The 16,107-nt window shown below is 42.8% G+C and overlaps 1 protein-coding gene across 1 annotated transcript in view; it reads right to left on the bottom strand.

Annotated features, from left to right (window-relative positions):
• Window positions 1-16,107, bottom strand: part of SERINC5 (serine incorporator 5) — a 103,279-nt gene that overhangs the window by 25,518 nt on the left and 61,654 nt on the right. The window contains exons 3-5 of the mRNA XM_040449783.1: window positions 8,131-8,309; window positions 7,137-7,219; window positions 5,359-5,452 (exon numbers count right to left, since the gene is read on the bottom strand). Of these exons, the coding sequence (XP_040305717.1) occupies window positions 5,359-5,452; window positions 7,137-7,219; window positions 8,131-8,309 (356 nt within the window). The remainder of the gene's footprint in view (window positions 1-5,358; window positions 5,453-7,136; window positions 7,220-8,130; window positions 8,310-16,107) is intronic.

The following is a 16,107-nucleotide window of genomic DNA, read 5'->3' as shown; positions in this document are numbered from 1 at the left end:
AATAAATAAACGTTAAAAAAAATTTTTTTTTAAATAAAAAAAAAAAAGTAGCTCTTAGTTAAGTTCTCTTTGTGGTTTCCCTCTCAACACAGAGCCTGGAGGGGCTGCTGTAGCAGCTTCTGCTAATGTCCATCTTCTCTTTAGGGAGAGACAAACTTCACTCAAAGACTGGATGACCTCGGCCCTTTCAACCCTCTGCTGCAAAGGTGGGTCTGTAGTGGTACTGCTTCTCCAAAGCGATGCCACATAGGATTAAAAGAGAGTTGGGTTTTTTTTGTTTTTTTTTTTTTAAGTTTACTTATTTTGAGAGGGGGTTTATTTATTTTGGGAGGGGCAGAGAGAGGGAGAGGGAGAATCCCAGGCAGGTTCTGCACTGTCAGCATAGAGCCTGATGAGGGGTTTGTATTCATGAGATCATGAGAGCATGACCTGAGCTGAAGTCGGATGCTCAACTGACTGAGCCACCCAGATGCTCCAAGGGAGAGTCTGAAAAGAATAAAATCAGCTAGGAAAGGAGCAAAAAACTGTAATGGGATTTACAATAAAAACCCTTAAAGAAGAGATTAATTTTCTCTCTAGTTTATGTAAATATTAATAAAGGGATAAGAGAAATGAGCGGTGGTTTAACAATCTATAGAAATCGTTGAGGACAATAACAAAACAAGAGTTCAAAACCTCTCAGTCAAGACGATAGAACCATAGGGAGCACGGGTGAATCACTGTCATCTGCCTTATGATTAAACTGCCACACTGTAACCACATTCTCACAAACCTTCACAGAGAAAGCAACTTGCTTAATGTTTTCACAGAACTGGAAAGTATTCAGGCAACTCAGCTAAAATGTTTTAATGATGAAAAAGTTACTGCAGCCAGAGACAAATAGGGAGGGAAGACCAAAATCATGACCATCATATTCCTGAAACCACGCCAGTGACCACAGAATTCGTCTAACATAAAAGGCACACGAAGGAAATAATAGAGTAAGACTCGAGAAGGGGTGGGGGGGAGTGGATGTAGAAGCCAAATGGTAATCGATGACAGGAACAGAATGCAATGTATAGAGAAAGGCAAACACTGCTGACCAGTGTGTGGGTGGGGTGCAACTGTTCCTTTACTGGTCTTTTGGGCTGTCGCTAGCATATGAAGACTTCCTTATAGTCAATATAGGTCTACATTCCCAAAGTTAAATTCCCAACCCTAACCTCTCCCTTCAACCTTAGACTCACATTATCCAACTGTTCAGTGCAGGGGGCGGGGGAAGGGGCCTGGTCCAAACTGACTTCCCAAATGCGCATCTCTACCCCCTAATCCTGCTTTTCTTCATCTTCCCAAACTCAGAAGATGGCAGTTCCATTCCTTCCTTTTGGGAAGGGAAACTTTTTTTAAAAAAGAAAAGAACTCGTGACTACAGTCTTTTTTCCCTCCCCCCACCCAACCCCACCTCCTCATCACCACCAGCAAAGTCCGTGAGTTCCAATTTTGGAATAGACTAGAATCTGACTGCTGCTACCATCGTCTGAGCTACAGCCATCTCTCACCTGGATTATCTTCCACGGGCCTCCTTACTTGCATCTCTGACACCCCCTAACCTTTCCTGGAATTAAAATATACTTTGTATCACGTTCCTCTGGTTTCAAACCCCACTAATGCCCTTCCTACCTCACACAAATGCCCCAGAAGCCCGACAGCATCTGGTCAAATGGCATCTCCTACCTCACCTCTGGTGCCCATCCCTCACCACAGGGGTGCAGCACAGTGGGCCCCCATTTGCCCCCAAACAAGCCGGGCATGGGCCCGGCACAGTCCTGCCTCAGCCTCCACACTTCCTTCTGTTTGCAGTGGTCTCCCTCACACCTGATCATGAAGCCTTTCCCTACCCTGCTCTCCTCAACCCCCACACCCTGCTTTCTTTTTCTCCGGTCTTTTCCCATTGAACCTGTTACTTATTTACTTGATCATAAATTGGTTATCTGTCCATGCCTCCTGCCCTCCCCAACAGGAGAAGGTAAGCTTCATAGAGCAGGACATCACTGTGTTCACTGCTCTTCTCCTGCTGTTGAGTGCCTGGCAAACAGGTGCCTACTGAATATTAGTGTAAGAAATGTCAACTGTTAACAAATAACTTTGTGGGGGTGCCTAGGTGGCTCAGTTGGTTGAGCATCCGACTTCAGCTCAGGTCATGATCTCAAGGTTTGTGAGTTTGAGCCCTGTGTCTGACTCTGTGCTGACAGCTCAGAGCCTGGAGCCTGCTTCAGATTCTGTGTCTCCGTCCCTCTCTGCCCCACCCCCCCTCCCAACTTGTACTCTGTCTCTTTCTCTGTCTCTCTCTGTCTCTCTCTCCGGAACAAACAAGCATTAAAAAATAGTAACTTTGTGCAGCAGTGTTTTAGGAGAATGGCTGCTATTCCTGCCGCTCCATATTCATGACATCCTCCTTGATGACCTCTTGTTTTGCAGATAACCCAAGTGCCATGACTTACTTATCTTTATACTCTCGGTGCCTACCACATTGTCTGGGACACAGTTAGTACTCCCCAAAACTGTGAATAAATGCTAAACGAGAAGAAGTGCTTCAAAGCAGATTAGAAAAGGACCAGACAACGGGGCAGAGTGCACCAACCCAGCAGTATGCTGGCACCAGGCTGGGCTCGGGTTCTGGAGTAAATAACACCTAACCACAACAGAAATGACAAATCTAGCACATTTAGAAAATGGGTCTTTGTTAGAAACACCTAAATGTACCTTCTACTTTTTGCTATTTCAATTTTGATATAGAAGTGTCACTTCAAATCACAATATCTGAGGTCGAAAGGAAAAAGAAAATTAAACATCTAACGTGACCATATTATTTTACAGGTGTGAAAACAGCGGTCAGAGAGGCCAAGTAATATGCCCAAAGGGAAACAGCGATCTAGAGGAGCAGAGGGACAGACACCTGCAGTCTCCTGGTTTCCGGACCCATGGCCTCCGTCCTACTGCCTTTGGGATCTTCTTCTCAAGATACTTCTTGAAAAGAGGAAACAGGGGCACTTGGGTGGTTCAGTCGGTTAAGCGGCCAACTCTCAATTTCAGCTCAGGTCATGATCTCCTAGTTTGTGAGATCAAGCCCCACATGGGGCTCTGCACTGACAGTCGGGAGGGAGCCTACTTGGGATTGTCTCTCTCTTCTCACTCTCCCTCTCTCTCTCTCTCTCTCTCTCTCTAAAATAAATAAGTAAACTTAAAAAAAGAGAGAGAGATGGGGCGCCTGGGTGGCTCAGTCGGTTAAGCCTCCGACTTCAGCTCAGGTCACGATCTCACTGTCCGTGAGTTCGAGCCCCGCGTCAGGCTCTAGGCTGATGGCTCAGAGCCTGGAGCCTGCTTCCGATTCTGTGTCTCCCTCTCTCTCTGCCCCTCCCCCGTTCATGCTCTCTCTCTGTCTCAAAAATAAATAAACGTTAAAAAAAAATTAAAAAAAAAGAGAGAGAGAGAGAAAACAGAGAGGAAAAGGGAAGAAAAAGCAGTTTGGTTGTTCCATGAAAAGTGATGTATTATATTTTCTAGACTATCCTCGTAAGCAATAGTCTCTGTTAAAAAACAAACCTAGTAAATTTGATTAATTTATCTGAAAATACATTATTAGTGAGCTGCCTAGCTTAATCCTAATTTTAGGCAGACAAATCAACTATGAATATGCTGACATTAAGGGATTTTGTTGGGATACTGGCCTCAATGTGTAGACAATAGCAACATCATCGGTTGCAAAGCACTTAAGTTGTTCTTACTGAGTGGTTTCTGGAAGGTTTTTACAGCAGCCAAACTCTTCCAAAATGCCTGTTAAAACTTAGCATGAATAATTAGTCCCAGAAAATGGCTTCAGAACTGAGCAAAACATTCAAGTCAGAGTAAAGAAGCTCAAATATTGTCAAGAGAACATACTGCTTACTGGGTAAATCAGGCACCCAGTATCAAAAACGGTATTCTTCCACCATGAAGTTCCCTATTTTGACCTATATGTGTAAGAATTTTAGGAAACATTTAGAATGATTTTATATTAGACAAAATAAATTTCTGTAGTATCAGTTATGTGACTCCTCTATGTGTTGTAAATATTTTAGAAACTGACTATTAAGTATTTGGGAATTTAGTATTCACTAAATTATAAAATGATAACACTAGCCTTTCACTCAGGCATCTCTTGATTTGATCTCTAAAGAAACAAAACCAAACCCAATGAAACACTAACTACCACCAAGCTGAGGAATATAATCAGAATGAAAAGTTATTTTGAGGGAATCTGGACCGTATATTTTGTTTTGTCCAAGAGAAAAAATAAATTTCACGTTCATACATTATTTTCTGATTTCTTTTTTCCAAAACAGTTTAAAATAACATAATGTGAATAAAAATGACAAAACAACAAGAAGTCTTCCTAGGCACAATAGATAGTTATTCTCATTTGTTATTTTATAAGGAAGCTAAGCAAACAAGAGCAGCAAAGTACCCTGCCTGGGGGCACAAAGGGAGTCAGCCTGGCCTTTAGCACTCAAGGGGCTGACACTTACCTAGTTGCCATTTCCTGAATTGTGTGGCTCAGCGAGAAATCAAACTAGCTATTAATAATTCGGCATTTCCTACTTATCCTAGGATGTGAATTCCATGCTCAAGGCGCTTAGAAAGAATCTACATTTTTAAATTCAGGATGGCTTTCTAAGGTAGCACAACAGATCTTCGTAATGAAGGGTCTTTATAATCTTAGGCAGATTGAGAAAGAACCAAAAAAAAAATTTTTTTAAGTGTATTTATTTACTTTGAGAGAGACAGAGACAGCACGAGTGGGGGAGAGGGAGGGAAAGAGGGAGTCAATCCCAAGCAGGCTCCGCACTGTTGGTGCAGAGCCTGATGGGGCTCAAACTCATGAAAGATCATGACCTGAGCTGAAACCAAGAGTCAGACTGACTGACCCACCCAGGTGCCCTCAAAGTACTTTTTTCTAAATCTCCTGAGGATGGAGGCATAAGATAAAACCTGCCCCAAGTTTTCAGGCACCTAGCGTCACAACCGGGGAGCCAGGGCCAAGAGGTGCCAGCAATGGATGTGAGTGTGGCTAAGTCACAACAGCAGCTGACTCAGAGCCCAAATGAGAGAACAGAGGGAAAAGCCAAAAAGTGAAAAAGAAATAACATGGAAGAAGGAAAGGAAGAAAGGAGAGGAAAACCGGTAGAGGAGAGGAATGAAGGGAAAGTGCGCCAACCTGTTTCTCGCAGGAGCAGGCTGCCCACCCCTGCCAACACAGTTCGGGGTAGACCCTCTATCAACACCGTACTGCAGGCAGTTTCCCCCTGAGTTCACTTGGAAACCTTCCCAAAATGCACATACCAGTTCTTGTTCCATTTATGTGCAAACTCCACGAGCAGGATGAGCTGGATGCCTATAAAGATGAAGCCCCCGACGGCTCCCACATAGCGCCAGGCTGCAAAAGAAGACCATCCAAAAGGAGGTGAGGGGATCACTCCAAGTGCTGAGCTTAAAGGAGAATGATGACTACAGTTTATCTTTACTACATTCTTACTGTACCTGCAACACATTTAATTTCCACGCAACCGTATAAGATGGGTGCTATTGTTATACGCACTTTACAGATGAGAAAAATTGAGAGTCTATGCAAATCGACAAAGTCCCACAACCACGGGGCTCAGTCAGTTAAGTGTCCGACTTCGGCTCAGGTCATGATCTCATAGTTTGTGGGTGTGAGCCCCGCATGGGGCTCTGTGCTGACAGCTCAGAGCCTGGAAGCTGCTTCGGATTCTGTGTCTCCCTCTCTCTCTCTGCCCCTCCCTAGCTCACACTCTGTCTCTTTCTGTCTCTCAAAAGAGAAATAAAACGTTAAAAAAAAAAAAAATGTCCCATGGCCAGTAAAGGACGTAGCTGGGATGTGAACACAAAGCAGTGTGTGTGGCTCTTGAGCATCTAAGCTGAACCTACACACTGTAACTGACAGCTACCCTAAAAGACGCAGCTATTCACAAAATCAACAACGACCCACGATTTGTAAGTAAAAACACATCTTAAGAAGAAAAAAGGCAGTGAGCCACCAGAGATTAGTAAGGAAATGAGGGTCAGACTGGGGGCCACGGACTCAGATCCACTCCTCACTCTGCTACAAGGAAGCTCTAACCTTCTGTGCCATGTCTCTAGGTTACAGGTTGTCTATGAAAATGGCTGAACTGCAGTTGTCTATAAAAAGAACTGTTGGCCCCATCCCATTCTAAATCTATCTTTCTAACACATAAAAGTACATCTGTGGGGAACAGAAAACTAGTTAACAGCATTTTAGGAAAAAATAAGACTCCAAGAGGACCTCCTTCAGGAGTGCATGTAGCTTGTTATGCCCCTAAAAACTAGCCAGACCCTAGTGACCATTTGAGGGGCCATAGGCTGTTCCTTAGGGACTGACACAGTGTGAATGTTTTTACTACCTTAATTAGGAAAATGAATTCGTTTGGGTTAAACAATGTTTTGAATCTCCCTAGTTTTCATGTAGAAGGGCCCCTGTTTCAGCTATGATTAACGGTTCCAAATTAAATTAAGTTTGGGAAATTCTAGGAATAAGAAATGTAATCCAATATTATATACAGTTTCACATAGGTAAGTTTAGAAATAAGGCTGGATGATGCCTTTCTTATCTCATTATAGCTACAGCTGATTTAAAACTCAGTAGCCTCGTGTTCCACGTAGGCAGATTTCCGGGCAGTGCTCAGAAAGAACAAGGCTTCCCAGAACCCCTTCAGTGATGGTGTCATATTGACATGCTAAACTGGTTTTCAGACAGACTTGCAGGGCCCCATTTTCCCTTCAGGCCAATCACCTTAAAATTATCAATTGAATTCTCCAGGCTGTAAAGTAGCACCTGGCCATAAAGGGAGGGAATAGGGGAAAGATCTAGATGGAGAAAGAGGAGTGAACAGGAAGGGATAGGGAGTGGGGAAGGTGGATACAGTGTGAGCAGGTAAGGCAGGAATTTTTTTTTTTTTTTATTAAACCACAAGAAAATCACTAATTGGAAATATCAAAGGCACCCTGGACTACACTTTTGAACAATTTTACAAAATGGGTAAGAACAAAATAAATAGGTACCCCAAATACCCCATTTGTACCATTCAGAAAGGTCTCCTGATCTGGAATGAAGAAAGCTCCTGAGCACATGGCCCCCAACAGCAGAAGTTTAAAGAACCAAAAGCTGGAAAGAAAAAAAAAAAGAGGAAATGTATTTAAATGATATTCATGGAAGGACAAAAGACCTTTTATAAGGTAAGCATGTCAGGGGGCACCTGGGTGGTTCAGTCGGTTAGGCATCCGACTTCGGCTCAGGTCATGATCTCATGGTTCATAGGTTCGAGCCCTGCATCGGGCTCTGTGCTGACAGCTCAGGCCTGGAGACTGCTTCGGATTCTGTGTCCCTCACTCTCTGCCCCTCCCCCAGTCATGCTCTGTCTCTCTCTCTCAAAAAAAAAAAAGAGAGAGAGAGAAGGTAAGCATGTCAGTCCATGTTTCTACCATTGGTACTGTTCCTTCCAAATCGAGAGGAAGTAATTAAGTGACTGGAGACTGCCTTGTCCCATAATTAAGACCAATTCAGCATAGCCGCTGATTGCGCAAAACACCACTTTGTTGCAGGGGGGTGGAAATGACCTACGGGTAGGTCTTAGTACTAGAAATAAAAACGCCTATCTCTGCTGCATCTCTCACTGTGGTACTGGCATGACCAATAGAATTCTAATTCTTGGGCCACTGAGGGGTGACAAATCCCCTCTTCCCGAAAACGAGTGTCAACAATTTCAACTACAGGAAGAGCAGTCAGATGGTCGGATTAGAAGAGGTCAAGGAACACTATTCTGAATATCAGGAAAGGAGAAACTAGGGGCGCCTGGGTGGCTCAGTCGGTTAAGCGTCTGATTCCTCATTTTGGCTCAGGTCGTGATCGGATTGATGCTTTGTGAGTTAGAGCCCCGCACACTAACAGTGCCAAGCCTGCTTGGGATTCACTCCCTCTCTCTCTACCCCTCCCCTGCTCACACTCCCTCTCTCTCAAAATAAATAACTATTCAAAATAAAAAGGGAGAAACCAACCCCCCAAGACTGAAGACTCACCCGTTGTGAATATGCGCTCTACAACCTTTGCTGCTGTTGATTTTCAAGGTCAGAAGGCAGAAGATGAAGAAGAAACAGGCCATTCCAAAACAAACTCTATACACGGCAGAATACCCCACTAGTTTCTCACAGGTGTCACCAGCTTTAATGCCTTTACAGATATCTTCGTAAAAAGGAATCTGAGGAAAAAACAGAAAAAAGTCATCTGTTAAAACTGGGTAAAGAGAGGGGTCCCTGGCTGGCTCAGGCGGAAGAGATTTGACTCTTGATCTTGGGCCTGTGGGTTTGAGCCCCATGTTGAATGCAGAGATTACTTTATAAACAAACTTCTAAAAAATAATAATAATAAAGTTGGGTAAAGAGGGGCTGTCATGAAGTGTTCCCTGAGCCTGCAAATCAAAGTCCAATGTGGAAATGTACTTTGGGCATAGAGAAACAAACAATTTTCTCTGAATCATTTTTTTTTTAATTTTTTAATGTTTTTATTTATTTTTGAGACAGAGACAGCATGAGCAGGGCAGGGGCAGACAGAGAGGGAGACACAGAATCCGAAGCAGGCTCCAGGCTCTGAGCTGTCAGTACAGAGCCCGACTCAGGGCTCGAACCCACGGACTGTGAGATCATGGCCTGAGCTGAAGTTGGATGCTGAACCGACTGAGCCACCCAGGCGCCCCTCTCTGAATCATTTTTAAAGACACAGTGCTCATAGCATACCACTTCACCTTTACTTATCCTAATGAATTTTGAAATCTAGCATCAGAATTTTTAAAAATTATACTTGTCATTTTTCTTGAAAAGCATAAACATACAGAATAAAAGTGAGAAACTTCCTTCACTCCTGACCCAAAATGTCACTCCTCTCCTCAAGAGAGTTAACAATTTGGTGGGTATTTTTATTAGTTCAGGTGTGTGTGTCCTCATCCCCATACTTAGTCACAATACACACACACAGACACACACACACACACACACACATATGGTACCATGTATATAGTATATACAAAAAATAGCTTTATTAAATAAAAGATTATACATATTGTTCTGTGATGTTTCTTTCCAACTAACAGTAAGCCGTGGAGATCTTTCCCTATTAATTATACATAAAATCCCAACCCACTTCTTAACCACTATTTAATATTTTATAGTAAGAATTCTAGATCAAAATTGGTAAGCTTCCCACACTGAACTTGTTAGGGACAATTTTTTGTTTCCTGTTATATGTTTTCTTGCTATTACAAATGCTGACTCAATAAACATTGCTATGCCTCCTCACTGCACACATGCCATTATTTATACAGGAAAGACTCCTGACCTAGAAATGGAATCAAGTTTTAGTTTCAAGAGTTAGAGTCAAACCACACTTCAAAGACTGTAGCAATTCATGTCTCATCAGTAATATCTGAGACTGCTCACATTTCCAACCTGAACCTGCAATTTAAAGATAAAGTAAAAGTTCATAACAAATGGCCCCAAGATATGCCACTTTGGTGTGAGAATTACATTGATCTGAAAACAATCAAGTTCCAGAACACTCAAAAAACTTTGGCCTTCCTTGCTAATTGCCTAAAAAAAAATTAGATGGGGGCAGGGGAGAATTTAATAGAGGACTTGTTCCAGTAAGGGAGCTACCACCATAGACCAGTACAGCACAGTGCACCTGGGTGGCTCAGTCAGTTAAGCATCTGACTTCAGGTCATGATCTCACCCACCATTCGTTGAGTTTGAGCCCTGCTTCAGGTACGCCCTGCTTCTCTCTTTGAAAGAAAGAAAGAGGGGCGCCTGGGTGGCGCAGTCGGTTAAGTGTCCGACTTCAGCCAGGTCACGATCTCGCGGTCCGTGAGTTCGAGCCCCGCGTCGGGCTCTGGGCTGATGGCTCAGAGCCTGGAGCCTGTTTCCGATTCTGTGTCTCCCTCTCTCTCTGCCCTTCCCCCCGTTCATGCTCTGTCTCTCTCTGTCCCAAAAATAAATAAACGTTGAAAAAAAAAAGAAAGAAAGAAAGAAAGGAAGAAAAGAAAGAGAGAGAGAGAAAGAAAGAAAGAAAGAAAGAAAGAAAGAAAGAAAGAAAGAAAGAAAGAAAAACGAACAAACTACAGCATACTATGAACTAGGTAGTAGACAAGGAGGAATTCAGCAAGGTCTGTTTATGAAAATTCCTCTGTCCGTTGCTTCCATATGGCCCAGCAAATCTGTTTACCAAGCATTTACCCTTTATCTTCCAGTAAATTGCCTTCCTTCCCATCGGAGTCTCGAAGTCTCAAGCTCCTTCCCCCTTCTCCTTAGTTCAGGATGACATATATACCTCATTTTGTCTATCTTTGGAATCTCATGTTTATGAGATTATGTGGATTCTGTGAAAGTATGACATTAAGTTTGATTTCCCCTATTAATCTGTCTTGTATCAATTCAATTTTTAGACCAGCCAGGAAATTCTTGAAGGGTGAGGAAAAATTTTCCTCCCCCAAAATAAAAAACACTATCTTGTTTCAATGTCCTCATTATGAGTAGTGTTCACATCTTTTGTTAAATTTATGGCTATCTGTATTTTTCTCTCTGAATTGGCTATTAATTGAGCTTTTTTTTTTTTTTTGATCTGTTGACACTGTTATTTATGAGTCTTAATCTTCTGATAAATGTTGGCAATGGTTTCTTCTAGTCCAACTAGAAGGTTTCAATGTAAAACCTATATACATTACCAGAATGATTAAAATCTTCCATAATAGGGGCGGGCGCCTGGGTGGTTCAGTTGGTTGAGCGTCCAACTTCAGCTCAGGTCATGATCTCATGATTTGTGAGTTAGCGCCCCACATCAGGCTCTGTGCTGACAGCTCAGAGCCTAGAGCCGGCTTCGGATTCTATCTCCTTCTCTCTCTGCCCCTCCCCACTTGTGCTCTGTGTCTCTGTCTCTCAAAAATAAACAAAATAAAATAAAAAATTTTTTAATCTTCCATAATAAAAACAAGCAGTATATTTCTAACTAATGTTGGAAAATAAAGATTTAGTCAATGGTTATTAAAAAAAAAAAAGAAAAGAAACTTTGCTTCTTATTAACATCAAAGTGGAACATTCTTCAGAACAAAACAATAAGCTGAAAATCACATTGTAACTGTTATTCACAAGACAAAAAAATATCGCAGAGGGAAAAAAAATGACACAAAGCTGGAAGTAAAATTGAAGCATGACAAGCTAGTTTTTTCTTCAGAAAAGATTTTTTTAAGCCTATTTATTTTGAGAGAGGGAGAGAGAGAGAGAGAGAGGGAGAGGGAGGGAGAGAGGAGTAGCAAAGCGAGAGATAGAGAGCAAGAATTCCAAACGCGGGGCTTCAACTCACAAACTGCAAGATCATGACCTGAGCCGAAACCAAGAGCTGGACGCTCAACCAACTGAGCCACCCAGATGCCCCTCTCCAGAAATTACCTTAAAGGCTACTCAGATTTCCATCAGCAAAAGGAAAACTAAATTTAATTGGAGTTCATTTTCCTGAACGAAGATTCCCTCCACTCAGAAAATGTCTGCAGTCATTATAATACCTGAATCTGAAACATGTTTTTCCAAAATAGCCTGTGTTTTCAAGTAAATGCCTCGGGCAAAAATGCATTGTTGCTGAGAGAACCAATTAGTATAGGTCCTTGTCTCTGAACAGACAGATACACAAGATTTCCTAAAGAAATGTCAAATATTTTGTAGTCAGAAAGTTTCTACAACCGCAATTTTCTTTTTTTTAGATCAGTTCAAGATGTAAAAGAATAGAGACACTACTGTATTTTTTAACAGGCTACAAAACAAAGTAGCATGTGTAGGATTACCAGATAAAATACAAAGTGTATAGTTAAATTTAAATTTTGCACAATGACAGATTTTTTAGTCTCAGTACATCTGCAGGAGTGCTGACAGTACGGACTCCATCTTTGGCCCTCCTGCTGGTTTGTGTTCACTTGATGACCTCTCTTGGGGCTGGGTGTTCAGGGCACCCTGGAGATTAATATACTTAGAAATGCCTGCCAAGCCCAGATGGAGGCTGGGGGAGGCTTGTTTGGCCCTATGAATCAGTTAGATAGAACATGGTCTTCCCTCTTCCTGAGGCACAGGTGGTGCCAAAAGATCTAATTAAAGGTTAGCTGTCAATTAGGTACATGTGAACCCTCTGACCTCATGACAGTGCTCTCACGCATGTCCCCTCCCTCTGTAAAATCCAAACTAAGGCCCAGACTTTGCAGAGAATAACTGCACTTGCCCCGGATCCTTCTCTGCCAGATCCACCCCCCACAACCCCTCACCCCCACACTCAGTAAGTTACCCTAAATAAAACTCTGTATAAATTGTATCGAGTTGCCTGCTTCGGTTTCCAGTCTCAAAGTTGCCTTCTCAGTTTGGGAGAAATTACTACTCTTCCTCCTCTACCTTCTAACAATGAATGCTCCATACAATATTTGGGACATACTTATGCTAAAAAAAAAAAAAAAAGCATTCCTTGTCATAAAATAAAGCTCAAAAGAAGTCAGGCTCTCTCTGGAAGGGGCCAGGTATACTCCATGCTAGAAAGATGAATAGATGACTGGTTTCAGTAGGTGGGTAAGGTGGAAGGCCCTGGTTCAAAAGTCCAGGTAACAGATGAAGAAGGTAAGCCACTGGTAGGGAGACTAGAAATTCTGTAGGTAAAAGTCCTAACTGGTAGGACTATATGAATGACAAAAATGAAGTGAAGGAGGGGGCGGTGGGTACTGTTTGGGGTGGTGGGGGAATGGGGTTGGCATAGGACAAACAGGGGAACTAGAACAGATCAGGCGTTTGTTTTAACATACAGGGTTGGAGGCACCCTGGGGCATCCCAGTGAAAATGTCTAGTCTGGAAATTGTTTTAGGACAGCGATTCAGACTAGGCCCAAGGGCACAGGAAGCACTCCCATGCAGGTAATAAGAGAAGTCAGCAAGTGCTTTCTGAAGGAGTCTCAATTTTTAGCTTTTGTTTTACCATAAGTGAGCAAACTCACAGGGTTAAAAATCGTCAAATAGTCAACATCCAAAAACCAAATGATCCAATTAAAAAATGGGCAGAAGACACGAACAGACATTTGTCCAAAGTTGACATCCAGATGGCCAACAGACACATAAAAAGATGCTCATCATGACTTACCATCAGGGAAATACAAATCAAAACTACAATAAGATATCACCTCACACCTGTCAGAATGGCTACAATCAACAACACAGGACACAAAAGGGGTTGGTGAGGATGTGGACAAAGGGGAACCTCACGCACTGTTGGTGGGAATGCAAACTGGTGCACCGCTTTGCAAAACAGTGTGGAGGTTCCTCAAAAAGTTAAAAATAAAACTACCCTATGCTCCAGCAAATGCACTACTGGGTATTTACCTAAAGAACAGAAGAACACCAGTTCAAAGGGATACATGTACCCCTATATTTATAGCAGCATTATTTACAACAGCCAAATTATGGAAGCAGCCCAAGTGTCCATCGAAAGATGAATGGAAAGGGGCGCCTGGGTGGCTCAGTCAGTTAAGCGGCCGACTTTGGCTCAGGTCATGATTTCACGGTCCATGAGTTCGAGCCCCGCGTCGGGCTCTGTGCTGACAGCTCAGAGCCTGGAGCCCGTTTCAGATTCTGTGTCTCCTCTCTCTCTGACCCTCCCCTGCTCATGCTCTGTCTCTCTCTGTCTCAAAAATAAATAAACGTTAAAAAAAAATTTTTTTTTAAAAAAAGAAAGATGAATGGAAAAAGAAGATGTGGTGTTCATACACACATACAGTAGAATATTATTCATCCGTTAAAAAGAATGAAATCCTGCTATTTGCAATGACATGGATAGAGCTATACAGTACAATGCTAAGCAAAATAAGTCAGAGAAAGACAAATACCATATCATTTCACTCCTATGTGGAATTTCAGAAACAAAACAATGAGCAAAGGGGGGAAAAGGAGAGAGACAAACCAAGAAACAGACTCTTAATTATAGGGAACAAATTGATGGTTACCAGAGGGGAGGGGGATGGGGGGGATAGGTGATAGGGATTAAGGAGTGCACTTGTCTTAAAATGAGCACCGGGTGATGTATGGAATTGATTCATTATATTGTACACCTGAAACTAATATATTAACACTGCACCTTAACTAACCGGAATTAAGATAAAGGTTAATTTAAAGAATGTTTTTAATTTATTTATTTTGAGAGAGCGAGAGAGACTGAGCACGCACACAGGTGGGAAAGGGGCAGAGACAGAGACAGAGAATCCCAAGCAGGCTCTGCACTGTCAGCACAGAGTCCAACGCAGTACTCGGTCTCACAAACTGTGAGATCATGACCTGAGCTGAGAACAAGAGTCCAATGCTTAACCAACTGAGCCACCCAGACACCCCATTAGGCTGTTTTGCTTATACAGAACTTATTGCTCTACAATACTCATCCACCTCTCCCTCCTTCCCTTCTCTCTTCCACTCAGTCGGCAAAACTAATTTCTGACATTCTCCCCTAAACTATGACACAAGCATGTCAGTACCCCTTTCATCTACACCAGCCCATCTTTTAACTTCAGGCGCTTCTCTGCCTAACTCCCCACAAATCCACTTCTCTCCTCTCCTCCCCAAACCCATTTCAAGGAGAACACTAATGACAGGAGGCCTAAACTTCCACTCTAAACCGCCCCCCCCGCCCCCCCGCTTATTTACTCCCAGAGGCTCTCAGGCTCATCAAAAGGTGAGTATGTGTTTCATCCAAAATAAAAGTAGCCAAACTACCCACTGCTCTAAGTACTAAGACCTGCTTTATACTCGGTGGGTGACTTAGTCAGTTAGTCCTCAGTAAGTGGTGAATATTTTTAGGCAAAGAACCTCTACACTGAACAAGCTGGCAGGATTCACGAAGGGGGAATTTGCTCTGGTTCAATATTTGCTCTTCCAAGTTCCATCCCAGTTTTAAAAAAAGAAAACACATATCATACACAGGCTCCACACTGTGGAGTGAAGGCAATGGGCTGGCTCAGGGTGTTGCCTCCTTAAGTCGGGCCCTGGGCATCCAAGGACACTACATCTATGTTGGTTCGGTAGGGACCTGTGGGCAAAGGGTTTCCTTTCAATCCTCAAGGCAGCCAAACTCAAAGCCATAAAATTATCAGAAAAAATAAACAAGGACTCAGTGGACTTCCAACCCCAACTCCCCTACTAACTTGAGCAAATTACACACCCTCTCTGAGCTTCAATTTCCGTATCTGTACAATGAAATAAAATTGCCATCTACCTTATGAAGTTGTCCTGAGAATTAAATCAGTCAGTCCTTGTAAAGTGATTGCCACAGTTCCTAATCCATAATAGCCATTAACTAAACTTCCTGGGGTGCCTGGCTGGCTCAGTCGCAGAGCATGAGCCTCTTAATCTCAGGGTCAAGAGTTCAAGCCCCACACTGGCCACGGAGCCTACTTAAAAAATTAAATAAATAAACTGCCTTAAATTCTAAAGTACTATCTACTTTATAAAAAGAACTTTTGGAGGAGGGGTGCCTGGGTAGCTCAGTCAGTTGAGTGTCCAACTCTTGATTTTGACTCAGGTCATGATCTCACAGTTCCTGGGATCGAGCCCACGTCAGGCTCTGTGCTGACAGCTCGGAGCCTGACTGGGATTTTCTCTTTCTCTGCCCTTCCTCTGCTCGCGCCCTTTCTCACACACACAAAATAAATAAACATTAAAAAGGGGGAGGGTGCCTGGGTGCCTCAGTCAGTTAAGCATCCAACTCTTGATTTCAGCTCAGGTCATGATCTTACAGTTCATGAGATAGAGTCCCACATTGGGCTCTGCACTTACAGTGTGGAGCCTGCTTGGGATTCTCCCTCCCTCTCTCTCTGCCCCTCCCCTTACCACCCCCCCCCCCCCACAAGCTTTCTTGATCTTTCTCCCAAAATAATTAAATTAACATTTTAAAGAGAAAGAAAGAAAGAAAGAAAGAAAGAAAGAAAGAAAGAAAGAAAGAAAG

The sequence above is a fragment of the Herpailurus yagouaroundi genome, unplaced genomic scaffold (genome assembly GCF_014898765.1).
Source record: "Herpailurus yagouaroundi ecotype Mexico unplaced genomic scaffold, PumYag 29, whole genome shotgun sequence".
Taxonomy (NCBI): Eukaryota; Metazoa; Chordata; class Mammalia; order Carnivora; family Felidae; genus Herpailurus; species Herpailurus yagouaroundi.
The sequence above is the reverse complement of the archived record's forward strand: the minus strand, read 5'-3'. Positions and strand labels throughout refer to the sequence as shown.